Below are 27,860 nucleotides of genomic sequence, written 5' to 3'. Positions count from 1 at the left end.
TCCCAGAAATGAATACTTAGCTTTAACAAACTGGAATTCCACTAGCACAATGGTCAAGGTGGTCTCGTAATGCATACAAAACCTGTGCTCTCTTCGCACATCCACACATGCATTCACCCACAAGAAATACAGCTGTTCTCACAGTTTGAGATCCACAAACTTAACTCCCAGATCCCATTCCCCTCTGTGTATATTGGCCACACTCTGCCAACCCTGCTGAATGTTAACTTAGAGCCAGAAAAAAGAAATTGAGAGCATGGCTTTCAAATCTTACGCTTCAAAGGAGTGTTGGACCACCAATGTGGTTCCTATTTCTCTTCTTTCTCCCTCCCTCCACTCCTTTTTCTTTTTCTTCTTTCCTATGTTAAACAGAAGCCCTAAGCAACCTACTCTCTGATAATTTTCCCTTAATCCCCACCCTTGTTTTCTTGTTCTGTAGTGATAGGAAAAAAGAGCCACAGAGAGGCCTCAAAGAAAATATTTTTCCCATGCTCATAAAACAATCTACTACTCATAAAACATTTTTTTCTTGTCCAAAGAGTTGATGAAGGTAGAACTTATATTCAGAGGAGGAATGAGAGGCACCCAGGACAAGCCTTGATGGGATGCAGCAATTGAGATGGATGCACTGAGGGTTATAAAAAGGGGATGGTATCTGTACTCAGCAATTTGAAGGATGAAGAAACCTGGAGATGAGTAAAGGGGGTTCCAAAAACATAAAAGAAAACATGAAAGGCTGTGGCTTCAAAAATGGTGCACATAGCTGCAGAGTATAAGAATGGAATCAAGTAGATCACACTTAGAAAAGATTATTGTAGAGAGATTGTTAAGGATTTGAAATGGCCACTAGAGAGATTTCAGTTTATTGTTTAAATAAAGAAACAAAAGGCCAAGCATTATCTTCTGTCTGCCCTAACAAATCCATCCTTCAAAACAGAATGGATAGGGGCAAGGGTTATATATCAGGAGGCTGGCCTTTATGAATTCCACTAAAAAGCCTTCTTGTTATCTGACTTTGTTGTATTTGGCCTAAGCAGAGCATGCTGGGAAAGGAAAGAGAGGAAGAGCTAGGTATTCCTCACTGCCTGCCTGCAAATGGCTGCTTAAAATGAGAAGTCTGTCAGTAGATTCTTCTCTGTCTTATCCTAGTTCCATTTCTTCTTTTTTCTTTCTTCTTCTAGCTTAAAGTGGTGACAAGTCTGATGTTAGCTGCTCCATGTACTTCACCATTCTTTATGATTTCTCTCTATTCTGGTCATATCCTTGTAAACTGACAGTTTATCAAACACTCCTCAAATTTTCCAATTTGAGTGTAGACAATTTCCCACTTGGACACTGTGTAATATGATCCGGGAAAGTGTCTTAAGTAAAAGAATGACAAAATATATATTGTTTTTTTTAAAAAAAGAAAGCAGAATATTAAAAATAGATTAGAAAATATGAAGAGAGAGATTGTCAATCTAAGGACACCAGCCTGTTCCTGAGATTCAGATGAGAGATGACTAAACCTGGGAAAGTGGGGACAGCCAATTAAGGAGGTCAGGAAAAAAGCAAGTATTTGTGATGATTGCAGGGTTTTACACTTGCATGGTTGATAATGTTGAGACCCCAAAACTCAGGAAGAAAATAGTTCTGGGTAATAGAGAAATAAATTTTAATACCCTACATTTTCTTATGTATCAAATGATGAAATTGGACTAAACCAGTTTTCCCCAAGACTTCTTTCATATTTAGGTTATTCCTAATAACTGAATTTTTTAAAATAATTATTTTTCTAACAGATTTAATTTTATAATTTCATAAGCAAAAAATTATTCTTGAAATCATAGATTTTATAGGCCACTTATAAATGTTTTTCTGTCATACCTTTATTATGAAATGCAACGATATAATTAAAATGTTTGTGTTGCTATGTTAACCTTTTATATAACCAGTGTTATGCTTGTTACGTATGAGAAATGATAAATCAATCTATTTTAAAGTTTTTCCCTCCAGTTTTGAAAATGACTCTTTGCAATAAAATATTGTGCTCAGTTCTTTGGGGGCCTAAATATTCCCTGCTTATAATGTTATGCATTAAACCTTTCAACTATTAGAATACCTTTAATTTCACTGAGTAGTATCCTACTATTATCTCTATACCACAATTCTGCAAGTTAATGCTTAATTTTTTTAAAGGTGTCTAACTTAAAATATAAGATTAGATGAGCCACTTGACAAATCTATCTGCATGATGGTCTTTCCCACACGACTGACCGATGATTAATAATGCCTGGGACTTGGTTGTAATTCTACTTGCTGATAAATCTTTGGACAAATCAGAGAAAGCACTGTTTGTTTTGTCTTGCACCCTGCTTAACATATGGTGAGCGTTTCGTAAATAACACACAGGGCAAATGAAAAATCAGTGGGTAGGATCTGAAGACTTGAAAAATAATACATCAAGGTCTTGGATTCAGGCTCTATGGGCTGAACAGGTCCAAGGTGTAGAATTTGTGATACCAACTGCCACCGTTCCAGATGAATCGTGAACACACAGGATTTATTGATCAAAAGGGGACAGAACAAATTTCCAGAAATGCTAGGTTTACCTTTTTTCTTCACCAGAAAACCAAAACATAAAAAGGGAATACTTCCACAAAGACCATGTTCAAAACAGGTAACCTCTGCCATCCTTTCCAAGTCACCCTGGGAAGAATTAACCACTCCTACCTCTGAGCTTCCTGAGCACTTTGTTCTCAAGCTTGTTTTCCATCCAGCTCATTGACTTTTGGTTTAGTTTCTCCCATAACAGATTGTGAGCATCTTGATGGCAAATCCTTGTCTTATTCATATTTATATCCCTAAGCTCCACAAATGGCAGAGAGGAATTCATCTCAGTAAATATTTGTTAAAATTTGATTTCTCAGCCTGTCTACACTTGGGTATTGGAACCCAAATAAACATTTTATATTCCAAAGGCAATACTCTACTTTCCCTTAATGCTCCAGAATTTATTCATACAAGAATCTGGCAGATAATTTAAAAAGTTGGGATGTCCTTGATGAATATAGTGAAGAATTTTCTTCAAAGTTGAGTGATCTTCCTATTATGCGGGTGATCAAAGGAAATCTAAAGAAATGACAGATGATACCTACCTGTATGCCCCTTGGCAGCATTGTTACTGGGCTCTATGATGGGCTAAATTTTAGTCCATGATTGGGATTGTAAATCCTAGACTTTTAATGAGGGATAGGAAGGGAATACAAAAAACCTCTAAGTGTATGTATTCATAATCTATGGAAAGAACAGAGCACAAAAAATATCTGGACATTTTAGACAGGAAATTTAATTTATTAAATGAATGTGTTAAGTCTGTTCCATGTAGTCCTCACTGTTTAATTTGGATGGTCATGTATGTTGAGGGTTTTTTTTTGTTTTTGTTTTTTCTGGAGTCTCTTTAAAGCAGCCTCATATCTGACAACTTACTTGCAAATTCTACTTAAAGAAATGTTACTGTTACTATTCTTGTTTTATTTTTCTAGAAAAGCCACTTACAAATGACTTTATGATAACTCTTTTTAAGAAAGTAAAGTCATATTTACAAAAAAAGAAAAAAAATTCACATGGACTCAAAATAACTTCTCATTTTATGTCTCAGGAACACAAGCATGATTTAATGTAAACTTTATTGATGTGTGGAAATGTATTTGTGTGTTGCTGTTGCTAAGTATCTTATTCTGAATCCATTGTCATTAGACATAAACTCCAAAGAGTCTAAGGAATAGTGTCTATGTTAAAAAAATGTAAAGATGACTTTCTAACAGCCCCATATTCTAATTATTTGGCTTAAAGATAATCATTTCATTGTTGTTACTTTGCCAGTATAGTAACTCTGGCAGAGATGAGACAGGAGTAAAGGCATTTTTTAACACCTTCCTTCTGTTGCTATAAATCTTACATAGCAAGAACACAACATTCCAGCCCCTGACATATTTCTAGGTTGCATTTGTTTCTTCATGTTCAAGCAATCAGAGTAGACAAATGTGTTGTAGGAGAATCAAGTGCTCCTCTGAAGAGTTAACCTGTTTAAATAAAGTCCAGGAAGGCAGTAAAGGTAAGTGAGGTGTTTTATTAGGCAATAAATCATTATAGTTTCATCATAGCATATAGCAAATATACTTAGCACCTTTAACTAGAGGTTCAGAATTCTAAATGTTATGATTTATTAATGCTGCTAGAGACTAGAGATTGAAGGAGATTGGTTTCTTAATTTTTCTTTAATATCTGCTTTGTTATTCTCCAGAAAGACTTTTTTGGTTTTCAAATCTTCAGTCACACCATTTTTCCTTAAAAGAATCCTCAGGGGCTTGCCTACAATTTCAGATTCTGTTTACTGTGTTGGAATTCCAAGCTCACTAATGAATCAAAGGAGAGAATGACAATAGCCCTTCAAAACCAGCTTGCTTTCATCTTTGAAAAAAAAGAAGAAGAAGAAAAAACATATAGATTAGAAACTAGCAATAAATTTGTGCATTTGTTAGAAAATGTTTATTAAGCATCTAAAGTCACCATGCTTGCTGCTAATATAAAAATAGATAGAAGTTTGCATCTAGTGAGGGAGGTATATATGAAAGCAAGTCACCCCGTGCTGCAGTAAGCATATGCCAACTGCAGAGAGTCTTTTCACAGAAAGCACAGGGAAAAAAAAAAAAGAGGGCTACTGTATTTTTGAGGTAAAGATAATCAGATAGGATGGTTGAGGAGGGACTTAGTGGGGAGATGCTGTATCACCCAGGTAGATTGCAATCTACCGCACAACTAAGGAAGAACATATCAGGAAAACGGAATGCATGTAATGGCACAGACTATGATAGAGAATAGTGTGGTTAGTACTAAATAAAACATAAGACAGATATAAAAAAAATGTTAAACTATCAACTGAAAATTCAACAGGGAAAGCTTTGCTTTGGTTGTTAAGCAATTCTTAGGATGGATCCCAGGGCCTCATATATGCTAGGCAAGTGTTCTACCACTGAGCTATAGCCCTAAAAAAAATAATAATTTTTAAGAAATCTGTATTAAAAAGCTAATTGTATTCTTGTGTGCTTATAATTCATTTTTATTATTTTAAATAGTTTAAAAATAACTACAAGTGAATGCAGTTTTATTGCTTTTCTTATTTTTTAATTATCTTATAAGCTGAACTTATTCATAGATCCAGGACAGTTTAATGTATTAATAAATCCAAAATAGGGCTTATTTAGAGGACTTTGATGATATTCAGGAGTTATAAGGAAATAAAGCATTTTTCTAGATAGATTCTTTCATAGGGTTGTCAACTTAAAATTAATTGTCTAAAAGAGAAAGAAGGATGTTGCTAGGCAATTGCTAAGGGAAATCACAGAGGCTGATAATTAACTTCAACATTGCAATCAGTTTTCAATCAAACAGATTATGTGTCTAAAAAAATCAATAAGGAAATTAGAGTGAGTTTTCACATAGAGCAATTTTCATGGAAAAATACTTCATTCTGGTCAGAGAAAGTTACAAAATACTTGGCCCTTTCTGACTGTGGTATGTTGAAGTATCACATTCCTAAGGAGAAAGGAAAAGAAAAGAATATTTTCAGAAAGGTAGCTATCAAGCGATACCAGACTTAAAACTATATTACAGAGCAATAGTAACAAAAACAGCATGGTACTGGTACCAAAACAGGAGGGTGGACCAATGGTACAGAATAGAGGACACAGAGACTAATCCACAAAACTACAACTATCTTATATTTGATAAAGGAGCTAAAAGCATGCAATGGAGGGAGGATAGCATCTTCAACAAATGGTGCTGGGAAAACTGGAAATCCATATGCAACAAAAGGAAACTGAATCCCCTCCTCTCGCCATGCACAAAAGTTAACTCAAAGTGGATCAAGGAGCTAGATATCAAATCAGAGACTCTGCGTCTGATAGAAGTAAAAGTTGGCTCCGATCTACATATTGTAGGGTCGGGCTCCAAATTCCTTAATAGGACACCCATAGCACAAAAGTTGATAACAAAAATCAACAAATGGGACTTACTTAAACTGAAAAGTTTTCTCTCAGCAAGAGAAACAATAAAAGAGGTAAATAGGGAGCCTACATCATGGGAACAAATTTTTACTCCTCACACTTCAGATAGAGCCCTAATATCCAGAGTATACAAAGAACTCAAAAAATTAAACAATAAGAAAACAAATAACCCAATCAACAAATGGGCCAAAGACCTGAACAGACACTTCTCAGAGGAGGACATACAATCAATCAACAAGTACATGAAAAAATGCTCACCATCTCTAGCAGTCAGAGAAATGCAAATCAAAACCACCCTAAGATACCATCTCACTCCAGTAAGATTGGCAGCCATTAGGAAGTCAAACAACAACAAGTGCTGGAGAGGATGTGGGGAAAAGGGTACTCTTGTACATTGCTGGTGGGACTGCAAACTGGTGCGGCCAATCTGGAAAGCAGTATGGAGATTCCTGGGAAAGCTGGGAATGGAACCACCATTTGACCCAGCTATTGCCCTTCTTGGACTTTTCCCTGAAGACCTTAAAAGAGCGTACTACAGGGATACTGCTACATCGATGTTCATAGCAGCACAATTCACAATTGCTAGACTGTGGAACCAACCCAGATGCCCTTCAATAGATGAATGGATAAAAAAATGTGGCATTTATACACCATGGAGTATTACGCAGCACTAAAAAATGACAAAATCATAGAATTTGCAGGGAAATGGATGGCACTAGAGCAGATTATGCTTAGTGAAGCTAGCCAATCCCTAAAAAACAAATACCAAATGTCTTCTTTGATATAATGAGAGCAACTAAGAACAGAGCAGGGAGGAAGAGCAGGAAGAAAAGTTTAACATTAAACAGATACATGAGGTGGGATGGAAAGGGAGAGAAAAGGGAAATTGCATGGTAATGGAGGGAGACCCTCATTGTTATACAAAATTACATATAAGAGGTTGTGAGGGGAATGGGAAAATAAACAAGGAGAGATATGAATTACAGTGGATGGGGTAGAGAGAGAAGATGGGAGGGGAGGGAGGGGGGATGGTAGAGGATAGGAAAGGTAGCAGAATACAACAGTTACTAATAGGGCATTATGTAAAAATGTGGATGTGTAACCGATGTGATTCTGCAAGCTGTATTTGGGGTAAAATTGGGAGTTCATAACCAACTTGAATCTAATGTATGAAATATGATATGTCAAGAGCTTTATAATGTTTTGAACAACCAACAAAAAAAATTTAAAAAAAAAAAAAAGAAAGGTAGCTATCAAAAACTTATTGAGTGGAAAGTAAAAGTCAACCAGGTAAATGAATGTTTAATAATATTAGCACATGTCCTTTGTGAAACAGAGCTACTCAAACTGTAGGTAGTAAGAAGTTGTTTTTATTTTTATTTCTAATCCATCATATGCTAATGCTTTTATAAAATATTATTAAAAAGAATTATTAGAAAAATTATATAAAACACAAAATATTAGTCCAGATTTCTTTTTTTAATACCTTTATTTTTATTTATTTTTAAGTGGTGCTGAGGATGGAACCCAGGGCCTCACATGTGCTAGGTGAGCACTCTACCGCTGAGCCACCACCCCAGCCGCCCCCAGATTTCTTATTCTTAGTATTAACAGATACAAAATTATTCTGTCAATTTGCAGTAAATGTTTCTAAATATTTTCTTTTGAATTTTTATCTTATCTTGAAACAATAACCAGATAAAACCAAAGTTTATATACAAACCATATTTTACGAAGCTCTGAAGTATAGTACATGAGAGATAGTTGGGCAATGTAATGTTTCATAAATGAATTTAAAAAGATTAACTCTGCCCTAGGAAGTTAATCTTTCAGTGTGAGAGACATGATTGTAAATAAATAAATGCCACTAAGTCCATTTTTGTAGATTGTCAAGTTGATTGTCAAGGCTTTGTCTAAACAAAGCCTTATTGTGATCCAGTTTCAACCAAAGAAACAATGTATCTAAGAGAAATAAATAAGGAAATTGGAGTTAGTTTTCATATACAGCAATTTAGTTGGAAAAATGTTTTATGCCAATATGAGAAAGTACCATACATCCTGATAGTAAAATACACAATGAATACAGAGTCCAGAGTTAGCAAAGCTTCTGGCCAATGAGGAGGGCACTCAAGTACAAATGCGGGAACTGGGAAAAGATATGGCACATCTGGAAACTGTGAGTAGTGCCCTTAGACTAGCATGCAGCTTGAGATAGATGATAAGAGAGGGGTAACAAAGGGAAAGTGAAGATCATAGCCTTGAGTTACTGTATCTTTTAGGTAAATAACTTACAAGAAGTTATAGTTTAGTTATTGTATCTTTTAGCTAAGTAACTTACAAGAAGCAGGCCTGGGTGGAGGTGAGGAGTTCATGCCACAGAAACACCCTGCAATCTTTTCCAAATTTCCAACAGTCCCCTCTCTGAGAATCTGACCCATGGCCAGGCCACCTTGGGAATACAGCTTGGTAAATCCAACCAAGTATCAGGGGACGTTTTCTTGTTTTGTTTTATTTTGTTTCCATTTAATCTCCCAACATTTTGATGTATCTTCTTCTTCTTTTTTTCAATTAGTAATTTTATTTTTTTATTGGTTGCTCAAAACATTACAAAGCTCTTGACATATCATATTTCATACATTTGATTCAAGTGGGTTATGAACTCCCATTTTTACCACGTGTACAGATTGCAGGATCACATTGGTTACACATCCACGTTTTTACATACTGCCATACTAGTGTCTGTTGTATTCTGCTGCCTTTCCTATCCTCTACTATCCCCCCTCCCCTCCCCTGCCCTCCCATCATCTCTCTACCCCATCTACTGTAATACATATCTCTCTTTTTTTTCATCCCCCTCACACCATCTTATATGTAATTTTGCATAACAATGAGGGTCTCCTTCCATCTTCTGTGCAATTCCACTTCTCTTTCCCATTCCCTCCCACCTCTCATCCCTGTTTAATGGTAATCTTCTTCTCATGCTCTTCCTCCCTGCTCTGTTTTGAGTCACCCCCCTTATATCAGAGAAGATTTTCGGCATTTGTTTTTTAGGGATTGGCTAGCTTCACTTAGCATAATCGGCTCTAATGCCATCCATTTCCCTGAAAATGCCATGATTTTGTTATTTTTTAGTGCTGAGTAATATTCCATTGTATACAAATGCCATATTTTTTTTATCCATTCATCTATTGACGGGCATGTAGGTTGGTTCCACATTCTAGCTATTGTGAATTGTGCTACTATGAACATTGATGTAACTGTATCCCTATAGTATGCTCCTTTTAGGTCTTTGGGGAATAGTCCGAGAAGGGGAATAGCTGGGTCAAATGGTGGTTCCATTCCCAGCTTTCCAAGGAATCTCCATACTGCTTTCCAGATTGGCTGCACCAATTTGCAGTCCCACCAGCAATGTAGAAGAGTACCCTTTTCCCCACATCCTCGCCAGCACTTGTTATTGTTTGACTTCATAATGGCTGCCATTCTTACTGGAGTGAGATGGTATCTTAGAGTGGTTTTAATTTGCATTTCTCTGATTGCTAGAGATGGTGAGCATTTTTTTGTGTATTTGTTGATTAATTGTAAATCCTCCTCTGAGAAGTGTCTGTTCAGGTCCTTAGCCCATTTGTTGATTGAGTTATTTGTTTTCTTATTGTTTAATTTTTTGAGTTCTTTGTATACTCTGGATATTAGGGCTCTATCTGAAGTGTGAGGAATAAAAATTTGTTCCCATGATGTAGGCTCCCTATTTACCTCTCTTATTGTTTCTCTTGCTGAGAAAAAACTTTTTAGTTTGAGAATGTCCCATTTGTTGATTCTTGATTTTAACTCTTGTGCTATAGGTGTCCTATTAAGGAATTTGGAGCCCGACCCCACAATATGTCAGACACAGAGTCTCTGTTTTGATATCAAGCTCCTTGATCCATTTTGAGTTAACTTTTGTGCATGGCAAGAGAAACGGATTCAGTTTCATTTTGTTACATGTGGATTTCCAGTTTTCCCAGCACCATTTGTTGAAAATGCTATCCTTTCTCCATTGCATGCTTTTAGCACCTTTGTCTAATATAAGGTAGTTGTAATTTTGTGGATTAGTCTCTGTGTCCTCTATTCTGTACCATTGGTCCACCCGCCTGTTTTGGTACCAGTACCATGCTGTTTTTGTTACTATTGCTCTGTAGTATAGTTTAAAGTCTGGTATGGCTATACCGCCTGTTTCACTCTTCCTGCTTAGTATTGCTTTTGCTATTCTGGGTCTTTTATTTTTGCAGATGAATTTCATGATTGCTTTCTCTATTTCTACAAGAAATGCCGTTGGGATTTTGATTGGCATTGCATTAAACTTATAGAGTACTTTTGGTAATATCGCCATTTTGATGATGTTAGTTCTGCCTATCCATGAACAGTGTATATCTTTCCATCTTCTAAGATCTTCTTCTATTTCTCTCTTTAGGGTTCTGTAGTTTTCATTGTATAAGTCTTTCACCTCTTTTGTTAGGTTGATTCCCAAGTATTTTATTTTTTTTGAGGATATTGTGAATGGGGTGGTTGTCCTCATTTCCATTTCAGAGGATTTGTCCCTGTTATACAGGAATGCCTTTGATTTATGCATGTTGATTTTATATCCTGCCACTTTGCTGAATTCATTTATTAGCTCTAGTAGTTTCTTTGTAGAACCTTTTGGGTCTGCTAGGTATAGGATCATGTCTTCCGCAAATAGTGTCAATTTAAGTTCTTCTTTTCCTATCTTTATGCCTTTAATTTCTTTCGTCTAATTGCTCTGGCCAGTGTTTCGAGAACTATGTTTAATAGAAGTGGTGAGAGAGGGCATCCCTGTCTTGTTCCAGATTTTAGAGGGAATGCCTTAAATTTTTCTCCATTTAGAATGATGCTAGCCTGAGGCTTAGCATAGATAGCTTTTACAATGTTGAGGTAAGTTCCTCTTATCCCTAGATTTTCTAGTGTTTTGAACATAAAGGGATGCTGTACTTTGTTGAATGCTTTTTCTGCGTCTTTCAAGATGATCATATGGTTCTTATCTTTAAGTCTATTGATATGGTGAATAACATTTATTGATTTCCGCATATTGAACCAGCCTTGCATCCCAGGGATGAATCCTACTTGATCATGGTGCACAATTTTTTTGATATGTTTTTGTATCTGATTTGCCAGAATTTTATTGAGGATTTTTGCATCTAAGTTCATTAGAGATACTGGTCTGTAGTTTTCTTTCTTTGAAGTGTCTTTGTCTGGTTTTGGAATCAGGGTGATGTTGGCATTTCTCTAACTGCTAGCGATGATGTACATTTTTTCATATATTTTTTGATTGATTGTATATCATCATCTGAGAAATGTCTGCTCAGGGTTATTTGTTTTGTTTTGTTTTTTGATGTTTAACTTTTTGAGTTCTTTATAGAGATTAGTGCTCTATCCAATGTGTGAGGGGTAAAAATTTCCTCCTAAGATGTAGGCTCTCTATTCACCTCACAAATTATTTCTTTTGCTGAGAAGAAACTTTTTAGTTTGAGTCCATCTCATTTATTGATTCTTGATTTTATTTTCTGCACCAACAGAGCAATATTAACAAAAACAGCATGGTATTGGCACCAAAACAGACTGGTAGACCAATGGTACAGAATAGAAGACACAGAGACTAACCCACAAAATTACAATTATATTAGACAAAGGTGCCAAAACATGCACTGGAGAAAAGATAGCCTCTTCAACAAATGGTGCTGGAAAAAACTGGAAATCCATATGTAATAAAATGAAATTAAACCCCTATCTTTCACTGTGCACAAAACTCTACTAAAAATGGATCAAGGACTTAGAAATAAAACCCTGCATCTAATAGAAGACATTGTGATGTTTTAAAGTATATTTGTAATGTGGAATCTGAAACAATATCAATAAAATTTTTATACCATTACATTACAAGCTTACTAGTGTATATTATACTTGAAATGGGTTATTTACCGATGTGTGATTTTGTAGTAGCATACATTTTTCATTTAAAAATATTAGTTCAGTAGTTTATGTAGTTTGTCAAGTGTTAATACATTTCATTATGTAAAAAAATAAAAATATCTGTCAATCAACTTTTCAAAATATTGGGAAAATTATCATGCTCATGGTAGAAAACAAAGTTCTTTAAAAATTATAATTTCTGTTGAAAGTTTGAGTTTTCTCATCATCAGCAGAAACTATGAAGTGTTTTCTTTAATTTATAAGACTTGCTTCATTTGTCTTTATGAAAAGGTCTGCCAAGTGCCCTGGTTGGAATAACCTTATACGTCAGTCATTCTTCCAAGTAAAAGGATTGTTTGCTCCTTAAAAAGAGTGGTTAGTTTAGCATGCAACTCATTCCCACCATGCTTTCCCACAAGATAATATATACCTGTAATTTAATATTCCATAAAAATGCTTCATTATGCATACTTCTCAGAATGATAAAAAAGGCTTGTACTAAAGGGTTGAGAGTCAATATAATTTTGCTACTTTATCCAAATCAAAGTGACTTTTGAACATATTAATTGCAAACTTAGTCTTAAAGAATGCAATGTACATTTTTCACATGATGGCTCTGATGAGTGATAAAACACCAGCAATTTTCCCCTCTACTGCATTAAAACATCAGTGAAAATACACCCAATGAAGAATTCTATTATAAGAAAAATACACTAGTCTGTCTTGAACTTTGAATGAATCTTTTACCTGAATGTCTCATTATTAATATGATAATTGTTTTGAATCTGGAAGAGGTTTTTAGGTTTCAGGGGTCCACAGACCATTATCTGAGAAACATTGTCCTCTACAACAAAATATTCTTTAAAGCATTACTTGAAAGGATGATACGGTGCTATCTCAAGGGCATATTATCACCATATAACCATTCTCCTTGCATTTTGGTATTGAGATCATATCTAATTTTTCATTTTTATTGATAATTTGTGATGAACCTCTTTCTTCCTTTGTCGTCCTCCCAATTATTTTCTAATAAATGACTCCTACTAATTTTACTAGGTCAAGGAAAATCTTTCAAAGTGTGCTTTCCAATCTATTTCCAAAGGGACTCTCCTCCTCGGCATCTGGTTTATGTTAGGTGGTTGTGAATTTGCTAACACAGCAGTCAAGAAGCAGAGTCAAGACTGAGTTCCCATTGGCAGCCTGGGTTTCCCTCAAGGTTAAGTTACAGGAACCTGGGTCAGCTTTATTCATACTAATTGCATCCATATTCCTGGGCATGTTCCCATTAAAGTGCTCTGCCACAGCAAGAGTGCTTTAAACAGTGACAGGTTTTGCGGTCAGCATATTTATTTCCTGTCTGAAAAGAGTGTAAGAAAAATATGGCAGCTGTTGTATCATGTGAATGAGGTTAGCAAAATTTGGTGTCCCAGTTGTTTGGTTTTGTGGCTCTGGGTGATTAATCCTTTCCTCTCCCTTTTGTGGCATTTCTGGTGGTGTGTGAAAATTCAATTCTTTCTGAACTTTTTCACCCACACATTTGGTCCTTGAGGACTTGGAAATGAAAACTTGAGCTCATAGATATTTCCCTTAATTTATTCTTGCTTTTTCAAATTGGCTTTCCTTCTTTCTTTCATTTCCCCCAGATTGTTTGTTTCTTTAAAAAATGAAAATCATTATCTTGCAGGAAAAACGGACCATTATATAGCTGATTGTTTCCTTCTCCCCATGATTTTGTCTCTTTTTTCTTTATCAGGAGTCAAGTAACATGGCGTTTTAGAGATGTACACAATCAGACTGCAATTTTACTTTACCTGTAGATTCTTATAACAGATTTAATGTGTCCTGTTGTAATTGTGCACTAAAGATTATAGGTGTTGAGTTTTTAAAATCATAAATGTGATCACATGAAAAGGTCCCCCAAAATAAATTCTCTACATCACCATTGTGCCTCAAGATCTCCATGAAGTCTCTTCTCCTCTTTGCCTACAGTTTCTCTTCTGTAGCTTTACCTAAAGCACACGTTGGCACAGTTTCAGCCTGATTTTTGAAAGACATTAGTTGCAACCACCTAGTAAAAACCACTGCTGCTTTCCTACAATAATGTTCTAAGGAACTTGTTCCATTTTTTTGTGCTAGATTACTGTAACAGGATCTGCACAGTAAATGTAAGATGTGCTTCTGAGCACCTGGCTTGTTTCTTTCTGAAAGTGAGACCTGTATAATTGATTATCCAGACTAAATTTGGATTCCAGAATTTTAAAATCAAAGCTACATCCTATAGTGAATAGATCTGTAGATGAGGATGAGGACTATTTTGTGTCCTGTCCATTTATTGCCTCTGGCTCATTTCTATTTTTTCCAGTTTCACACTAACTTCCTACATATTTCTTGTTCTATGTTCTTTTATTGTGGTTTTACTTTTTTTTTTTTTTTTGGCAAAGTGCCATAAATCTTTCTCTAAATTTTAAAGTTTGGATAAAACTTAGATAACTTTCCTTAAAAAGAGTCTATTCAGTCAGGCTAAAATGTGGTCTATACATGATCAGAAACCAGGTGTCAAATAAAACGTGTCTAAGGTTTTGAGAGAAGAAGGTGATGCATGAAAATCATTTGGCATGTACATTTGCATAGGAAACACAGTACCCCAATCTCCTACAATTACTGCAAGTTAAAAGGAGCAAACAAACAGACCAAGAAATTTTATTTCCTAGATTATCAAACAGGAGAGTAAAAACACTCAAAAGAAAGAACATCACTCTAATTGTTAGCAAGAGATGGGGAAAAAAAGACTATTAATAGTGCCTTGGTTAAAAACACAAAACAAAACAAGCTTTTCTAAAAATATCTCTTTTGCCAGAGAAGTTTGCTTCATGAACATTAAAAATAGATATGCATAAGAGGAGAACCCTAGAAATATATTTATTTGGAATTTGCATTTTATTTTTCTTTTATCTGAAAGATCAACATTCAGAAAGGATTAAGACTCTTCAAGTCCTACACTTAGAAATTCGGGGAAATATATCTAGGAATTCAAAATGACAGAGGTGGAAATGGGAAGAGTAGAATTGAGATTTACTTCAATGGGACATCCCCAGATTCACCAATAATCAGGATACACCAAATTTAAGTTAAAAAACATGGTACCTAGAAAAAATGAATTCCATTTCCACCAGACAATTGATTATATTTTATGATAGAGATGCATCCTTTAAAAAAAAGTCACATAATTTTTATGAATAGAAAACATCTTTCACCAATAGTAATATGTCAAATGCTTCACAGCCTGAAGATTCACTAGAAGACCTGGGTATTGTAACACAGATATTTTCTACCCCTCATTTGTCAAGATACAAATGAGGGACACAGATCTTTATTTTTAAATGCTGCAAAATTAATTATTAATATAACATTATTTTTTCTCTAGTCACATGCCTTTTCCATCTCCTAGAGAACAGGAAGAAACATGTCATGCCTATGCTGCTCTCCTGGGCTCCTCTTCAGGGAAACCCTAGCTGGTGTTCTGGGCTGTCACTTACCCAGATGGAAAAGTCAGCTCAAAAGAAAGCTCCTGGCTTACTCAAGATCTTGGGCTAAGTGGAAAGGGAAACTAAATATGGGTCTTAGACAAGTTTTATTTGGGTCTACCAGAATAGTAAAAACGGATTGTCTTTCCTCTCTGGGGACTGATATTGTTGGGTATAGGGATGAAGGTACAAAGAAGACAGTGGTTATTGGATGACATTCCATCATTAGGGCTTTAGACTCTTGGCATTTATTAAGTTCCTCTTTCTGCAAACCTTCTGTTGATTCTTACTGTATTTCTGGCACTTCACTACATGCTGGTACAGAGAGATGAGCAAATGCAGACATGTCATCCTCCAGAGGACTTATAGTTCAGTGTGGAAAGACTCTCAGTTGTCCCATCTGTAAAAAAAAAATAAAAAGTCATGGTCAAGATGATTTCAAAGATCCTCTGTAGCTCTAGATTAATGAATAGATTTATCATCATCATCATTATTATTACTATTTTTTATGTCTTCCAATTCTCTTTCCTTATCTCAGTGTGGCTTCCTTGATCCCAAGTTCTGGGGGGCAAGGTTAAACAGTAAGGTCCCAAGCTCAGGGGAGAGGAGAAAGAAGTAGAAAGTTTAAAAGAAGTTGTAAATGACAAAATGGGGAAAGAATATAAAGAAGAAGGTAAAGAGAATAGCTCTCAACTATCAGAAGGCACCTCCTATGGTAGGCATTGCATAAACCTCTCATTCCATCTAAGAGAGAATCTAGCAACTCCCAACCTCTAAAAAGAAATCCTAGAGTTAGCTTAAAATTTGAAAGTCTAAGACCTAGTACAGTGTTTAGTGTATAACCTAGAAGTGTTGGATAAATTTCAATAAATAAATCTGAAAGATAATAAATAACACCAATAACATTTTGTTATTTTATTGTCTTAAAGCATGAGTGACCACATTGTAGAGTGTCAGTTCCCTTCAGAAAACTTAACACATGGCAATCAAGTCAAGGATCTTAAGATATTGTCTGGAGTCATAGAAGTAATATACACAAATTAGTTTATTAGTGAAAACATGAGAGAAAATTTCTCTACATACACACACACACACACACACACAGCAAATATCTTGCGATACATGAATTATGGTGTTTATTCCTTCAAATCCCTGAGATGACTATGTCACAATTATTAAATTTCATTTGTGGTTCTATGTACTAAGTGGGCAGGTTTTGACAGTAAAGTTTTAATTTTTAATTTTTTTTTAGTTCTACATGACAGTAGAATGTATTTGGACATATTATACATACTTGGAGTAGAACTTCCCATTGTTGTGGTTGTACATAATGTGGAGTTACACTGGTCACATATTCATGTATGAACATAGGAAAATTATGTCTGATCATTCTACTGCCTTTCCTATTTCCATCGCCCCTCCCTTCCCTTCATTCCCCCTTGTCTAATCCAATGAACTTCTGTTATTCCCTCTCCCCCTATTACTGAATGTTAGCATCCATATATCAGAACATTCAGCCCTTGGCTTGGGAGGATTGGCTTATTTCACTTAGCATGATATTGATAGTAATGTTTTATAATACAACCTACCTAGTTGTGGCATTTTCTGAACCTCCTTTTAAATATGAACATATGACAACAACTTTACTCTCATGAGATGGTAGTAGAGAGTAGGTAGTTGGTGGATTTGATTAACCAGCCTGACCGGTTTCTCAGATATGCAAAATAACCGACTAGTATGTTGGAGGAAAACATGTCTATTATTAACAAAAATTGTTAAACCATGCATTCATAATAAAAAATGGCAGTTTAGTAAATGATATTAATAAATTATAAAAGTAGATTAAAATATTAATTGATAAAAGGACAGTGCTTATGTAGGGATTTTTCTCTTGAAGTATATGCTTGATAACTCAGGCATTGTTCTGTCACTCTTTCCTTGTCACCCTCCTGAGAGCCAGTCTCCAACATTTAGAGTGACAACTGTGATCACTACCACTATTATGTTCCTTTCAGCCTAGAGAAACATTTATTTACTTACCTAAAGATGTTCACATTAAGTGGCAAACAGATTCTACTCTAAAACTTCAAACACTGACATGACAAGTTTCCCCATGTACTAGAATTTGAATTTAATATGTACTGGGGAAAGTTTTATAGTCCCTTTAAGCCAAGGATAAATGTGTTTATCAAAAAGCAAACCTTTTCCGGTATAATTATACACAGAAAAGAAATCAAAGGTAGTCACATTGGAAAGGGAGGAATAAAATTCTCTATTTGCAAATGACATTCTTTAATTTATTTGTTCTAATTATGTATATATGACAGCAGAATGCATTTTGAGTCATTGTACACAATTGCAGCACTACTTTTCATTTCTCTGGTTGTACATGATGTAGAGTCACACCATATGTGCGATCATACATGTACCTAGGGTAATGATGTCCAACTCATTCCACCATCTTTTCTGCTCAGATGCCCTCTCTCTCTTTTGCCCAATCAAAGTTCCTCCATTCTTCCCATGCCCCCACCAGTATGGATCAGCATCCATTTATCAGAGATGATATTCGGCATTTGGTTTTGGGGGATTGGCTACTTCGCTTAGCATGATATTCTCCAACTCCATCGATTTTCCTACAAATGCCACAATTTTATTCCCTTTTAATGCTGAGTAATATTCCATTGTGTATATATACCACAGTTTCTTTATCTAATCACCTATTCAAGGGCATCTAGATTGGTTCCATAGTTTAGCTATTGTGAATTGAGCTGCTATAAACATTGTTGTGGCTGTGTCACTATAGTATGCTGATACAAATGACATTTTATATACAGAAAACTCCAAATCCACAGGAAAGCTGCTAGAGGGGATCAATTAATTCAGTGAAAATAGAAGGCACAAGATCTGCACTCAAAATTCATTTGTGCTTCTGTTTACCAGAAATGAACAATCAGAAAAATTTAAAAAGTAATTTCATTGCCAATCAACATCCAAAAGAAAGAAAATACTTAGGAATAAATTTAATCAGCATTCCTGAATGAAAATTTTAAAAACCTAACTAAATGAAAATCCATCCTGAGTTCACAGAAAGGAAGACATTATTGTCACAGTGAAATACAGCTTCCAGGCAATATTTCTAAAAATTCAAACAGACTTTTTTTTTTTTTACAAAAATGGAACAGATCCTACATTAATGTATAATTGCAGGGATACCAAATAGTCAAAGCAACCTTGAAGCTCACACTTCCTAATTTTAAAACTTACCAAAAAAACTAAAGTAAACAAACAGATATTAGCATGCAAAAAAATAGAATATAAATCAGTGGAATATAACTGAATCCAAATAAAAAAAACTCATATAATCTATGCCAATTGATGTTTGACAAAGGGTGCTGATTCCATCCAATGGGGAAAGAATGATCTCTTCAGCAGAGAAGTTGATTTCTACATGCAGAAGGATACATTTGGATCCCTACTTCAAATCATATATAAAAATTAACTCAAAATGGATCAAAATCCTATGTATAAAAGCTAAAGAAATAACATATTTAGAAGATGATAATGCTGTATCTTCCACCTACAAAATGGAGGAAAATATTTGAAAATCATGTTTCTGATGAGATTAATCTCTCAAATATATAAAAACTTCTGCAACTCAAGAACAAAATGACAACCAATTTAAAAATGGGCAAAGGACTTGCATAGACATTTTTTTCAAAGAAATTTGCAGATAGTCAATATATACATCAAAAGGTATTCAACATTAGTTATTAGAGAAATGCAAATGATAGCTACAACTAGATTCTACTTCCCAACTACTAGGATGGCAATAATAATAATAATAATAATAATAATAATAATAATAATAATAAAAAAATAGAAAGCAACAAGCATTGGTAAAGATGAGGAGAAATAAAAATCCTCATAAATCATTGGAGGGGAGATAAAATGGTACAGAACAATGTAAAACAGTTAGGTTGTTTCTCAAAAAGTGAAAATAGAATTACTGTGTGGTTTGGGTTTTTCACTCCTAGTACCCAAAGGAACTGAAATAGGACTCAAATGGGTGTTAATCCCCCAGTGTTCATGGATACATTATTCATAAGACCCAAAAGATGAAAATAAACCAAGTGTCCATCAATTGACAAATGAATAAAACCAATTATTACCTATTCATTATTCTGTGATACTATTAAACAATGAATGGATTGATGTTCTAATATATGATAACCTTAAAAACATTATGCTAAGTGAAATAAACCAGACAGAAAAGGACAAGTGTTATGTGATTCCAATTATATGGGTACCTAGAATAGGCAAATTCACCTAGACAGAAAGTAGATTAGAGGTTACCAGGACTTAGTCGTAGAGGGGAATGGGGAGTTATTGCTTAATGAATATGGAGTTTCAGTTTGATGTGATGAAAACATTTTGGAAACAGTGGTGATGGTTGCACACCACTGGGAAAGTAATTAGTAACACTGAATAGTAAGTTAAAAGCAGTTAAAAGGGAATACTTGGGGTACATATATTTTGCAATTTTCAAGATTAGTAACAAAAAATAATAAAATTTATATTACCATAAGCCATCAAATCATATATTTTAAATGTGTGAATTTTATGGTAGATGAGTTACATCTCAACGAAGCTTTTGAAAACAAATAATATAAACTAAAAATTCATCTCAAAGTTAATTTTTGCTAGATATAACATAGACAGGTTTTTAGTTTACTATTTTTGTTTTTCTTTACATTGTATATGACAGGACCTTAATAATAATTTAAGTGAATGCATGAAAATTTATAGGTGGCAAACTCATGTGATCCATGCATTTTTCTTTCCTCCCTCAGAATTTCTGTGTCAGTTCCTTGCTCATTTCTCAAGATGGTTATGCTTTCTTAGAACCTTGACTCTTTAAGAGCCCATTAACAGATACAATAAATTAAATGAAATTTACCCTGATGCAGACTTATCATTGCATTATTCAGGGTAAGAACTGGCAGAAAACTTCATAATCAAAGAAATACATTTTCCTTCATCTAAGAAATTATCATTTTAAGTGAAATTTTTATTTGGTTATCAAACAGAGGATCAATGAAGATGGAAAATTATATCAGAATTCAAAATAGTAAATATGTGGGATGACATGAAAATTTTACTTAATCCAAATACCTATGTTTGGTGTGTGATATTTTAGCTTATAAATAGGAACACATTGAAATTTAAGCATAATAATCCAGAGATTCCCAAGAATGGGAGCTATACCTTTGATTTGGGGAAAAAAAAAAAAAACAAGTCATTTGAGGTTGCTAATAAACTTTGAAACAGGAGGATTTACAATTTGTCACCTTGCACTACTCACACACTGACCCTTTCCTCTCATTGCACTCTCTGTTTTTACGCTCAAGCCATTCTTTCTACTTTGGATTAAACCAATCCCTAGTATCCAGATATCTTCAATATTTTCATTTTTATAGAAAATTATTTAAAACTTTAAAATCCTTTTAAAAGAAAAGTAGCTTTGATAGTAAATTATCATGGCTGGAAACTTTTGTCAATTTACCTGACCTCTACCTGCTAGTCTTGGTCCTGGGTCATCTGGGGTCTCAGCAGTCCAAAGCCAAAATGATTGCCTATATTAAGATCCTTCATGCTGTTTGTGCCTCAGTTCTATGCAGTCGACTGCCAAGCCTATCCCTTCAGTTTCTAGTTACCTTCCTGGACTTGACAATCATCTGTTTTGACTAGCCCTATAGTTTGAGTTTCCCCCTGCTTCTCATTTCATGCCTGATTTCAGCCTAGATTCCTTTTTTTGCTCAGTTCTTGGTGTCTCTGGATGTTCCATATTTACCTACTTTCTAATTTCCATTCTGTCTTGATTCTTCCTACTTTATGTTCATCATTCTTGACAAGCTCTTATTTTGGCATTTTGACATATTTCAAAGCTGCCCTCTGTTTCCTTCCCAGTCTCACTTTGAGAGCAGCCCTGCCTACTGAATGCACTAACCATATCATTTACTGAGCTTACTCCTCTGAGAACTTAACATAGATTAGTCTTGGAAGAGTCAAAAATGATTTATTCAATGTAATTGGAGAAACTCGTAAGTATTCCATTAGTGGTTAAGGAATTAGCACATACTTGTTGACTCATGTAAGTGTGCAACTAAGACTTTTCATATAACCCACAAAATAGCTATGGGTAGCGCTACTCATCAATAACCAAAATGTAGCCTCCCTGAGAGTGAAATATTTAATCTGTTGCATATCTAAGCCAATTGCTTAAAAACAGTGGAAATCCAAAAGCTTAGAAGACACTGACTCCTGGGCATGACCACATTGCCAGCCAAACATAATTACCCAGATTGGAGTGTTAGACTCAGCAATGCTATTATTTTTTAGAAAAGGAACTTGTGGTTTTGATAGATGACAACAGGAAGTTAAGCCTCTGGGAATTTTCTTTTACAAAAATCAAAGGAGTAAGAACTTCCTCTTTACTACTTTTTCTTTTACGATTTAGAGGTACCTTATTAACAAATTTATTAACTGTTATTATACCTCAACTAGACAAAAATATTCATGCACTATGTATATTTTTTCCTTCTGGCTGCTTTGAAGACACTAGGAATCCTCCCAGAACTGGTCTTCCATTCTCCATTGTGTGTTTGTGCAAATGTATGTGTGTGTGTGTGTGTGTGTGTGTGTGTGTGTGATGCATGAGACCTTTCTTTACATCTGTATTTAGGGTATTTAGGGTATATTTTGTTATTTATTATGTTATTTTTGTTTCTGTGATGCACACTTTTTCTTCATTCGTTATAACCAATCATGAAGGGTTCCTTGTTTATTGAGGAGTCTAAAAAGTATCAAAAGAAAATGATCATCATTTAGGAACTCAGATAATTATAGTGAGATACACAGATCTAGTCCAATATGTGAGATTACCAAGGACATATCTCTTTATAATTTTCATGAAAGTAAGCATTAATGAAGAACTCTGCAAAACATCTGAATTTAAATTTGCTGATTAAAATACTGAAGACTAGCTGAGCACAATAGTGTACGCCCATAATCCCAGTGGTTCTAGAGGCTGAGGCAGGAGGACTGTGGATTCAATCAGCCTCAGCAACAGTGAGGCCACTAAGCAACTCAGTGAGACCCTGTCTCTAAATAAAACACAAAATAGGGCTGGGGATGTAGGTACTGGGAATTGAACTCAAGTGCCCCTGAGTTCAATTCCCAGTACCCCCCCACCCCACCAAATACTGAAGACTAGGGCTCATCTGTTACAAGTCTCTACAAATTGGATCCAAATACTCAGAGTTCAAATTATATCTGCTTGTTGTCTTGGGGTCCTGTTAAAATAAATAAATAAATCTTTACTTATGGTAATAAATTCATGAACATCAGTATGCTGGCTAGACAATGTGTCTCTCAAGGTTCCTACTGAAAAACAACCTGCAATTCTACTTTGCTGCATCTCAATACTTATTTATTAACATTTATTTTCGGTGGCTCTGTGTGCTTTAAGGAAAACTGAGGAAAGTGGAAACTGCGCCTTTGTCAATCCAGTTTATGGGAATTGGAGGAACCCAGAGAAAATAGAGGTAAGTAGCAATAGCAAAGAGATTAGTTCAGAGGTAAAAACAAACAAAGACACATGTGTGTGCATACGCGTGCGTGCGCGCGTGTACACACACAGAAAAACCCACATACCCAACTAGTTTTGTTTGGATGTGTTTCTGCATCATGGCTAAGAGAAATGTTTCAGAGGAGTTATAAATGATTGAGGGGCAAAAAAGGAGTTTCAGTCTCTAAAAATGTGCAATGAGAATTTTCCATTTCAGGACAGCTTGAATCTGCTTGTAAAGTCAGTTCAATGTTAAATGGTTTTGTGGTCACTGTTCATACTCAAAGAGAGCTGAGAAATCTGGAAAAAATCAGTTGAACCCACAGAGAATTACTCAGCTATTCACAGTAACTTTTCATTGAGTGTTCTTCATTTTATTCTCAAAAGACTAAAGGAAGGATCACAGTCTGTGGTCACTTTAAACTTGGTGTGACTAGTAAGAGTCATTACCTGATAACAAAGAGGAAAACAGAATTGGAAATGTTTTACATTTTTCTTGACCCTTTTTGGGGCGCTGCACTTATCAGCGAAGTCACAAGTAGGCTAGAGAGAAAATGTCAGGGAAAATCTCTCCCCTACCTGCATACAAATTCACCTTTCTGTTCTTTTTTCTTCCTTCCTTCCCTGCCTCCTTCTCTTCCTCCTACCTATCTTCTTTTATTCTTTCCTTCCTTCCTTTTTTACTTCCTTTCATTGCTGTTGTGATTCATCTCTTTTAAGCTTTACTGAGGTACAGTTGAAAAATGAGAGCTGTATATAGTTAAGTTATGCAAAGTGACTTTTAATAAACACATGTACACTATAAGGTGATTACGACAATCAGGCTAATTAGCATCTCCAACACCAAACATGCTTAATTCATGTGTGTGGTGAGAATATTTAAGATCCACTCTTAGAGCAAATCGAGAATCTATAATATAGTATTAATGTCATCACCCTACTGTATGTTAGATCTCCAGAACGTACTCATCCTGAATAATTGACACTTTTTACACCTCGACCAACATCACATCCTTTTCTTTCAGAGCTAATTTGGGCATTCATTGGGTATGAAATACATTTTGTCGGAACACACCTCTTCCTCCTGTCTATGAGTGTTTTCTTACATCTGGCTTCACAACTGTTATCTCTGGTTCTTTTTCTATATCCTTTGAATTGAGGATATAGAAAACCAAAGTTTTCTTTCTCCTTATTATTTTTAATGAAAATAAGTCATAAGGAGTTTGTTGTTTTGTTGTTATTGAAAACTGAGCTGCAAGGGGTCAGATCAAATGTTTTCTAGTAGTTTCAAAGACTTGGGTGACATAGTTGAAGTCTAATACACCCTTGAATTTTTAATTTCTGTGTTTTCTTCCATAATGATGTGATTCACACTTTTAGTATTGTTTTGGCAGAAACAAAAGTAAGAAAGAAGATATTGGCCTGAGACTGTAGCTCAGTGGTAGAGTGCTAGCCTAACACATGTGAGGCACTGGGTTCAATCCTCAGCACCACATATAAAAAAGTAAAGGTCCGTTGACAACTAAACATTTTTTTTTCTTAAAGAAGGAATATATTTTTCCAGACATAAAGAGAATAATTTGATTTGTCAAGTGAATCAAGACAAAGCAAAAGGGAAGCCAGCCCTACTTAATGAATAATAAATAAATACAAGCATATACTGTTTAAGGAACCAAAGCTGGAAGGTGTAAACATATTTTGAAAATAAACAAATTTTCAATTTTAATAAAGAAAATGTTATCTTTTTTTACTCTCAGCTAAGATTAACTTCTAATTATTGATAGACACAAATATTATAGAAATTGAAATGAATTCTTTTAAATTTTTAGCATATTAATATCCCACTAACTCGTGGTAATTAAAAGGTGGCTTGGAAGTTAGTTTGCATTCTTTGTTTTCGACTGAGAAGACGGCTTCTCCAGAGTTCCAGTCTGTGCTTCTCAGCACACACAGGAAGAGCTCTAAATCAAAGACATACCTTTCAATGTGTTTTCAAGCTAGTTTTCGCTGTGTATACATATGGCTGTGCAATCGATGACTCTCGGGAAACTTCAAAGTGATTTCTTGTTATTTTCTATTCTGATAAAAGAAAAATCACTCCTTTTTTCACATTTCTTTTTTCTTTTCAGTAAGAACAGAAAAAGAAAACCTATCACATCTTTTAACCTTTGTTGCTGTTTTGACTTCCATTGTTTCAGAAAGAAATGACTTTATATTCATTAAATTAGTTTGCTTTCCTTGACATTATATTAGAAAAAATAGATTTTATTTAAAGAAGAATGGTTAAAGTTATTTCCTGCTACAGATATTGAGAGAGTATAAGGAACTGCCATGTTCCTATTGGCCAACATTAGTGATGACCAACCCAAAAGCATGTTGTTTAACTTCTCCTGCCACCTGCTCCCTGACACCCTGGAGAATATTTAAGTAAATTCCAAATGTCAGTTAGTTTCATCTGTCAAACCTTACTTGTATCTTTAAGGAGATATAACTTCTGAAAAAATATACCCACAGTATTATACCTGAAAATTTCACCATAATGTCTTGGTCCCATCAAATATTCAGTGTGTCACCTATTTCAATTGTGTCACAAATAAGGATGGAGATTTATATTTGGGTTTTGTGCTTGTTGTTGTTATTACTGTTTCTTTCTTTCTATTTTTTTTTTCAATCAGAATCCATGTAAGATAAATACATCCAAATTTCTTAAGTTTCTTTCAATCTCTATATTCTTTCCTTTTTTGTTGGGGGGGATTTGCTTTGTTCTAATTAGTTATACATGAGAGTAGAATGCATCGTGACACATCATACCTAAGTGGAGTATAACTTTTCATTCTTCTGTTTGTACGTGATGTAGAATCACACCAGTCATGGAATCTCATATGTACACAGAGTAATAATGTCCGATTCATTCTACTATCCTTAAAAAAAAAAAGTTTATTCTCTAGAACTTCCCATATTGTAGACTTTCTGATATATTCTGTAATTCTTAATTCTACTGACTTGATGCTGTTGATTATTTTAAATACTCTTTATTTATTTGTTTAGCCTAACTTAATTCAATACAGCAGGCTTAGTGAAACCAGAACCGAAAAAAGAATCAATAAAAATACTGGCTATCCTACCAGAGATGAGGTCCATTCTGTCCAGAGGACCCTGGAAAGACACTGGCTAGTTCTGTGTCAGAGGTCCAAAAGCATGTGCTGGGGTTGCTGGGAGAAGATTAAGGGAAGCCTCAGCTACTCCATAGGAGCTCCACTAGGAGCTTGCTGCATTCTGCATGATCCTTACAGAAGTTTCTTATTTCAATGCCTGAACTCCTAACCTTTTAAATGTGTGTTTCCTCTTTAGAGTTCTGTATACTCCTTCTCAAATCCCTTTTATGGAAAAACATCAGGAAGCCTGGAAACCATATCTCATCATCTCAAACAGTAGCATCAAGGTCAAGATTGATCCAATATGTGGTGTTTATAGAAAATTGCATTTTCTCAGCTCATACAAAAGTAAAAAAAGAAGAGATAAAAAATGCTAATGTAATTATAATCTTTACCCTCCCCCCCAAAAAATATCACTGAGTATATTGAATGTTTTCATGGAATCAGAATCAGTACTTAACTTCATTGTATATCTGAGTATTTCAATAAAATATTTTACTTGTTCAATTAAAAGATTCTATTTCCTGTGATTTTATTCTGGTTATTCCTCAACGTGATAAATCTAGTTGTTTCAGATCCTGAACATAAAGAAGTCTTGAAATTTCTTTACCATACAGCATAGAAACCAGAATAATTTTACTTGCTATACAAACCAACAAAAATGGGTAAATCATTATAATACTAATCAACATAACCATTGTAAAAATATTTGCATTTTGAAAAAATGTGTGATAAATGATCCTGTACTGACCTTTTTTGAATAATCATGTTAACACCTTAAAATAGATATAAGAAATAATGCTAAAATGTGAGTTAAGAACTTTGGGTTACAAGAAACTGAAAAATCTCTATTTGAATGGCTTAATAAAGTACAAACCAATATTTATTCCACAATTCAGGAAATCAGGAGATGAGGCAACCTTTTAGTAGGTTATTGTACCAGCTCCATGACCTCAGCAAGGACCCTGGTTGTTTGCAAGTCTAATTTCTTACACTCTATTCTGAGGTTAATTCCATAGATTAGACTATGGCTATATAAACTGCAGCATCACCATGTTCACAATAAACTTGAGACAGGCAAGGGTTTGTTTCTTCCAGTGTATCATGTTTTACCACCTAAGAAATCAAGCATGTACTTCCAGAAACAGCTCTCTTCTTATTGCCCAGGATAGACATGGTCCTTATGCTAAGCCAATCATTTCAAAGGTAAGGAGGCCACCATGATTGACTATGACCCTTCACTTTACAGCCTGGTGTTGATAATAGATCGGTGGAGCCACTGCCAAGTAGCTGAGGGGTATGCACTTGAACAAAATTAGAGTTAAGAAGGATGAAATCATACACAGTGTAAGTTTCACTACCATTTTGTGAAAATAGAGACTAGCCCCAAAATATTATTTTCTATTAACACTGGAATAAAGTAACCTTAAATTTTATTTGAGTTAATTTTTGAACCCCACTACCTGAAGTGTAGTTTCCCCTATATTAATATCTTCTTCTAATTGCTACTTTCATAATGACACCAAAATGTCTGAAAAATTAACAC

The 27,860-nt window shown here is 34.9% G+C and overlaps 1 protein-coding gene across 1 annotated transcript in view; it reads left to right on the top strand.

The window, feature by feature from the left end:
- The window catches only part of Malrd1 (MAM and LDL receptor class A domain containing 1), a 670,952-nt gene extending 644,358 nt beyond the window's left edge, over window positions 1-26,594 (top strand). Inside the window, exons 39-40 of the mRNA XM_046423053.1 lie at window positions 23,061-23,136; window positions 26,511-26,594. Coding sequence (XP_046279009.1) covers window positions 23,061-23,136; window positions 26,511-26,594 — 160 coding nt within the window. The remainder of the gene's footprint in view (window positions 1-23,060; window positions 23,137-26,510) is intronic.
- The last annotated feature ends 1,266 nt before the right edge of the window (window positions 26,595-27,860 follow it).

Source organism: Marmota monax, unplaced genomic scaffold, assembly GCF_021218885.2.
Source record: "Marmota monax isolate L192 unplaced genomic scaffold, Marmota_monax_Labrador192_F-V1.1 WCK01_AAM20220418_F8-fsc00098, whole genome shotgun sequence".
In the NCBI taxonomy this organism is placed as follows: Eukaryota; Metazoa; Chordata; class Mammalia; order Rodentia; family Sciuridae; genus Marmota; species Marmota monax.
The sequence above is the reverse complement of the archived record's forward strand: the minus strand, read 5'-3'. Positions and strand labels throughout refer to the sequence as shown.